The following is a 7,357-nucleotide window of genomic DNA, read 5'->3' as shown; positions in this document are numbered from 1 at the left end:
CCGTTAGAGCATCCGTAGCAACAGCTGTGACAACAGCAGTGGCAACTCCACTACGAGTTCAAAGTGCAAGTCCTGTACAAAAATCAGTACCATCACAAGCGGTTCAAAAGTCGACAAGTCCTATGACCCCAAGAGTCGCAACCGGTAACGTCATACGTATTCGGTCTCCTCTGGTCACTTCCTCAGCAGCAGTGACTACTGCAACAATGGCAGTGGTTACCACTGAGCAGCAACAAACAGCTGTTACTACTATTATGGAATCGCTGCTTTGGCCGCAGCTGCAGCAGCCACTCCAAAGATTACTATGAACAATGTTTCGATCGTGCCACAAACCGCAGTCGCGGCTGCGACTGCATCCAACACTATCAGGATGAAGAACGTTCAACCGGGTCAGCAAATACGTTTCGCTGCACCTGGCGCGACAGTGTTGCGCACTGCTTCACCACAGCAAAGCAAGCAGATCATACTGCAAAAGCCCGGCCAAAATATAGCCGGTCAGCAGATTGTACATCTTTTGAAAACTGGACAAGGAATGGTAGTACCTAAGGTAAGCCTTATTCCAGGCAAAAGTGTCCAAGCAACCGGCGCGAAACCTCTCAATCAGGGACCGACAATATTGCGATTGGTAAATCCTAATACGGTTGCGGGATCAAAAATCCTCACGACTATGAAAACGTCCAACATAGTGGCGATGAGCAAAGGACAGAACATTACGGGCAAACAAACCATAATGATCACCAAACCGACAGGAAACAGTGGATTAGTCGGCAGAACTAATCAATTTATCGTTGTTACCACAGGCTCTGGTCTAAGAGCTGTACAAGCTGTAACAACATCACAAGCTGGTGCAGGACAAGGAGCTACTTCTGTAGCTACTCCCGTAAATGTTTTGCCATTATCAGCTACCAATCATGTCACGAATCAACAGGGTGTCAAAATGATTGTTGTTTCCTCTGGTGCAATGGGCGGTGGAACGGCTGGAAAACCTTTAACTATTACAGTCCCAGGACAAGGCGGTGTACCAAAGACGGTAACTATTGCTGCAAAAAGCGGTGCGCAAACCATCTTTAATACTGGCAAGAATCAACTCGTTACAGTACCACAGATACAAAAGGCACCTGTAAGTGTAACAAACAACATTTATGTATTTTTTTTTACAAGATATGAACTAAAATTATTATTAAACCGATCACTAAACAATATGATAATTAGCTTATAAGAATTTTTTATAAGTACTTGTCAAACTGTAAAATACTTATCAAACTGTAGGAAGCAGTAGCTGTATCTGGAAAACCAGTGACTTTGCAAATGCCGGGTATAAGCGCAAAGACGGTGACGCTTTTACCAACAAGTAGTAGCTCTATAGTAACTACTTCTAGCGCGTCAGATTCAATAGACGCTAGCAAAATGCTGTTTGTTTCACCGCAAAAACAACCATCGGCCTCTCTAGGTAGGTAAAATTATATTGCGATATATAACATAAAACGATGAAAATTATTTATAACATTAATTTACATGATAAAATAATATTTTAGCATCTACTTCGGATGGCCCCGCTACTACTGATGCTGCATTAGCTGCATTAGCAGCAGAAGCTGGTCTGATAGATCCGGTTCAGGAACCATCTGGTGGTTTATCATTCATGGTAGCTACGGATGATGGTGCCGGCGGTGATGATAAAATGGAGGATAGCTGTAATGGTAACGAGGCGACCACAGCGGCTGCTTTAGTTTCTCAGATGAGTGCAGGAGAACCAATGCAAGTCGACGGTGACGGAAACTTTGTGCTTCCGCAAGTAGATGGTCCGATAGACGATCTCTTACTAGAAGATGAAGAAAAAATGGATGTAGATGAAGAACCTACTGCGGAAAATGCTACCGAATCGTCCAACACTGAATCGGCGGAAGTAACAGAACAAAATGTTGATACACCTGCAAATATTCAAACGGAGGAATCGGCTGTAAAAAATGTTGCCGAAAAGAATGAAGAAGCGCCGACAGCCGATCTTCCTGAATCGATTACCACTAGTAAAACCGAGAAATCTAAAGATGTTGATGATTCACCAGTAGATGATAAAGCAGCTATGGAAACTAATACTGATAATTCAGAGTTACCAAGTGAAAAAGAAGAGATGAAGGATTCTCAGTCAGTAGTCGATATAAAAGTAACAAAATCCGAATTACCTTTAGTACAATCAGCCGCTGAGGCTTCATCCGAACAGACTTCTCTAACGGACGTTGTAAATCCGACAACGGAAATAGATGAAACTCAGCAAGTTAAGGACAGCCTGGTGAAAGACATTAAGTGTGAATCGATTTCTGAAAACGAAAAATCACTAATATCTGAAAATCTTACCGAAGACACAGATACATCGCATCAACCCCAAGACGATACTCAGAAAATTGAGATAAAAGACGAAATTGAAGATCTGGAATCTGATCTTCCAACCGAGAGTTCTTTTATAAAATCGAACGAAGATGATGAACCGATGATTACTGATAACAGTACATCGATTGCGGCAGATAATATAATAACTCCCGTTATTATACCAACTATTCAAATGAAATCAGAGCCGGAAGATGAATTTATGAAACACGAACAGGCTATATTGCCCGATTTGCCCATATCATCGATCAATGGTGTCGCCGCACCTGTCGAGAAAGAAAAAGTACATACTCCCATGAAAATGGAGATAAAAGATGACTTTGTCATTTCAAAGAAAGAAAATCTTCAAAGAGAGAAACAAGAAAAGATTAATGATGCCAGATCAGAAACAGGAGATGATTCAACAGCTTTGACAACATTAGCTACTGCTGCTTTAGGATCGGCAGAACCAACGATGAAAATAAAAAATGAACAGGTAGATTTTATTAATTGTATCATTTCATTATTATGTTAAATAAAATACAAATGTGTGTCATTAACTGTTTTTTTTATAGAGCGAAGAAGAAAAGAAAGAAGTAGAATGGTATGATGTGGGAGTGATAAAAGGAACTAGTTTTACTGTTCAGCATTATTATCTTCCTGGTGATGAGCCATTAGATGTGACACAGAATTTGACAATGGATGTTTTTAAAGGAAGAACTAAAATAGCAGTAGAACCTGGAACTGCCTACAAGTTTAGAGTTGCCGCTGTGAATAGTTGTGGACGAAGTGCTTGGAGCGAGGTAACCGATTCAATTCTATATTTAGCGACATTCGATAAGAAGAAAGAGAAATTTTTTCAATAGAGAAAAAAAACTGAATTTGATTATGAATCTTTACTTTCGTTATAGGTAGCGGCATTCAAGACGTGTCTTCCGGGATACCCGGGCGCACCGAGTGCTATAAAAATATCAAAATCCGTAGACGGTGCACAAATCTCTTGGGAACCACCGTCTAGTAACGTTGGGCCCATTCTCGAATATTCCGTCTATCTGGCAGTGCGAAGTACCGCGTTGAACAATGACGGAGAACCAAAAACAGTTGTGTCGAATCCAAATCAGTTAGCTTTTATTAGAGTTTATTGCGGTTCGAGTAATTCTTGTTCGGTGAACAATAGTGCCCTTAATGCCGCTCACGTGGACACCACTACGAAACCGGCCATAATCTTTAGAATAGCAGCACGAAACGACAAAGGATACGGACCAGCCACTCAAGTCAGGTGGTTGCAAGGTTAGTCACGCGATTTGTCTTTTAACAAATTTTTTCAAAGGAATACACCTGAACACACACAAACACTTTGTTATTAGCAGATCCAACCACTGCAGTGAAAAGTAATTCGCAAGCGAAGAGACCCGCTAGCACAGATCTACGCTCGCAAGTGACTTCTCCACAGAAGAAAATGAAAACAGAACCACCTAGTGATAATTTCTCGTGAGCCTGTTATCTCCCTGGCCTCGTACAGCCGAAACTCCCATAAGCAACGCTACTCATTATTTAATTTCTATATGCCTAACAACGATAATGAAATCAATGTTATTATCAGCTAAATGACGTGATATACAAGTAAGCGAAAGATATGAACGTGCGATAAGAAACGATAAGAAAACGGTGGAAGGAGAGAGAAAGAGAAGGAAAGAAAAAAAAGAGGTATCCGTAGACTCAATCTATGTGTAAGAATTGGAAGAGAAAAGTATTCTTTAGTGTTCAGTATGAACGTCAACGTCTTTCTGTACTACGTTTCTTACTCGCTGTCATCCTATTTTTTCGTGAGAGTGCGCAAGAATCTTTTTTTGTAAAGACATAAGTATCGTTAATAAATGGCGACATGGTTATTTTTTGGAGTTAAATAAATTTTTTTCCATGTTTATAGCGTTTTCTAACGGACGGTACGACATATCGCATCTAAATGCTCATACTTGCATCACGTAAAAACATGGCTGACACGTTCATTTATGATTTTCTCATTATCTGGCAACAGATGAGTTCAATGTATGACTGCATGGGAATGAATAACCGAATAGGATTCATATTCGACATTTTACATATTTGTTTAAACAATTATATATATATGTTTGACAAAGATATCTTTTAAACATCCAAATTCTTATAATATATTTATCATTGATGGAGTATCTGCATTCTTTTTGCATTCATCATTATATGCAGAGCAAGCTCGCTTTTGAAATGTAGGGTATTTAGTGTACATAAAATTCTTGCACCGAAAAAATTGTGTTTATCGTATTTTGAAGTAATAAAATACTTTTTGATAAGATAGAATAATTGGAAGCTATATGTATTGTTTAACCTTGATTAATCTCCTATTTCAATCTGCTCGTTTATGTTTTAGTTTCACGCAGTAAAGGAAGTTTTTATTGTCATCGATCCAATTTTACGTGACGGTCGGTGTTATATGTTATTCCGATATTTTTGTGTTACTGCCAAATGCGACAGGAATATGTTATCGATAGTAAGAACCAATCCGTAATATAAAATTATCTATGAAACATGTGTAATATTAAGTTACTTGTATGCTTTTGTCAAACAATTGCAACGGTGCAGAGATATTTTGTATAATATATCTATTAAATGAATTATACTATATATGTAATTAATGAATATCTTTAAGAATCGGGCACTAGGATGGTTATTCATATTTTAGTGGATAAAAGAAAACTTCACACATGAAAAGTTAAGGATATTTTTAAACAGCAACGAAACAATTGTTTGAATATTGATATATCTGAATAACTGTAGGCTGTATGTCCTTAACGTAAATTCTAATCTTTTATAGCTCTAAGACAAATAGCAAATAATTGGACAATTAATGCGCGAAGGAAAGGTAAGAGAAAAAAATACAATATATTAGAAAGGGGCACATGTAATATCCCTCTAACACTTTTTTTGAGCATATTATATTTTAATCAAAATACTGGATAAGCTTTTGATAAGTGGAAAAATTTATTACAAAAGCTGTCGGCAGTCTCGCTTCTCTCGGTTGACTATGTTGAATGCTGCAATAATTTAAGCGTATATTTTTATTTTAGATTATCCATATACATATGCTTTCCGTTATCCATATATGTCATAAGCAAATAGAACACCATTTACTAACAGCGTCCCAAACGCTCAATTTGTTATATTGACGTTTTACGTTTACAAAGTTTACTAGGAAATCTGTATGTTATAGAAAGATTATCTCCAACTATGGAGGGTACTCTCGTAGTACCAATGAACTTTAAATTAAATGTACAATTGCAATTGTTTATTTTTTACATGGATTCTTATACATCTTTAGAAACATTGCCTGGAAATGCAGATGAAGACATAGTGTGTATAATGTAAATGAGATAACTAAATGGTATATACTTTTAAATGCATTATTTTAATATTGTTTGTGCTGATCCTCTATGTTAAAAAAAAAAACGAGAAAAAAATAGAATGATCTGTATCATTAGTAATCAATAAGGAGTTATCAGCTGTTTAATTTTGTTTATATATTTTGTTGACAGGAGATGACACTAATCTGTATCTGTGTCTGTACACATAAGTCTTGTGTATAAAAATATCTTGGATTGTCACTACAACCATGCGTCTCACCGGTATCCCTTTCTTTGTAAATCGCCGCTACTGCATTTATACTCTTCACCGAAGTATGTCGTGCAAATAAATATAGATAAATTTCTTATACGATATACAATCTTTACCTTCATTATGCTTTCTATACTTCATACCAGATTGTATGAATTATGGACACTAGAAAAAAAAACAATATTTTGTGTTCTTATAAAAATGTATACATGCATTATGCTTTACAATTGAACAAATATTTACTTTATTTTAATTTAATCATTTTCCTTATAGTAATTAACTTTTTGCTTTTTGTATTATAAACTTTCCATTTCACAAACTTGTGTTTTGTTTTTTTTTACATATAAATACTATAAATAAATTTTATTGCAAAAATACTACAGCGACAACAACAAAAATATTACAAAATTTATTACAGTTATTGATAACTTCAAAATATTTCGTGTTATCTTTTCGAGAATTAATGTCTTGTTTGGCAGTAACGAATCGTACATATTTATTTAATTCTTGTCTCATTTTATTCAATCATAATCGAGCAGAACTATTATAAAAGAACAAAAGTGAATAGAATTATTACGTTTACTACTGATATTAATGATTTAAAAAAATATTACTTCGGTAATTAATAACACAGAGACAATATATGTTAAGTTGGGCAAAGTTAATTAGACATTTATTAATTTGGACACCATTTTCGTGATGAATCATTTTTTCAATTTATAATTTACTAAAGATAGAAAATACTGATTGGCAAATACATTATTTACCATTTTATTTTTATGTACCAATTGAAAAGATTCTCAATCTGATTGAACTAATCTGCTGTACGAGAGACCAAAAGATCCAAGTCAGCGTCGGACCATGACTTTCCTACAAATCCTTTTTCTATACTAAATCTTAATCGTATATTTAAAAATTCGCAGGTTATTAGAAAACACCGACAAAAAGATTATGGTGAAAGTGATTTACGCGCCATATAATAGGATAATAAAAGGTTGCGATGATATTTCGATGGATATAATTTAGCGCGTTGTGGATAATGTGTGCTAAATGGATGATATTGCACTGCATGAAACCTGCAATGATATTAAGCGGATTTGTATTTTTTGATAAGGATTCCGGTTCGATGTATCTACACATGTCGCCGGACAAAATTAGATACTCTTGTGAGTATCTAATTGATTTATAATAGTACATCACACGACGAAAGTTTCGCAATATATAGTGATGAGTATATAACTACTATACCGTTTTGTAATAAGCTATAACTATGTAAATTGGAATGATGCGTGCGAGAAGAATTATAAAAAGATGTATGTGTGTAGAAAGCACGTATATAAAATTG

The 7,357-nt window shown here is 35.7% G+C and overlaps 1 protein-coding gene across 1 annotated transcript in view; it reads left to right on the top strand.

The window, feature by feature from the left end:
- The window catches only part of Hcf (Host cell factor), a 12,111-nt gene extending 5,941 nt beyond the window's left edge, over positions 1-6,170 (top strand). Inside the window, 8 exon segments of the mRNA XM_018456514.1 lie at positions 7-252; positions 255-1,120; positions 1,270-1,450; positions 1,536-2,860; positions 2,940-3,167; positions 3,276-3,654; positions 3,735-5,782; positions 5,934-6,170. Coding sequence (XP_018312016.1) covers positions 7-252; positions 255-1,120; positions 1,270-1,450; positions 1,536-2,860; positions 2,940-3,167; positions 3,276-3,654; positions 3,735-3,859 — 3,350 coding nt within the window. The 3' untranslated portion in view covers positions 3,860-5,782; positions 5,934-6,170.
- Positions 6,171-7,357: the final 1,187 nt, after the last annotated feature.

This window comes from Mycetomoellerius zeteki, unplaced genomic scaffold (genome assembly GCF_001594055.1).
Source record: "Mycetomoellerius zeteki isolate Tzet28-1 unplaced genomic scaffold, Tzet1.0 scaffold58, whole genome shotgun sequence".
NCBI classification, from domain to species: Eukaryota; Metazoa; Arthropoda; class Insecta; order Hymenoptera; family Formicidae; genus Mycetomoellerius; species Mycetomoellerius zeteki.
The sequence above is the reverse complement of the archived record's forward strand: the minus strand, read 5'-3'. Positions and strand labels throughout refer to the sequence as shown.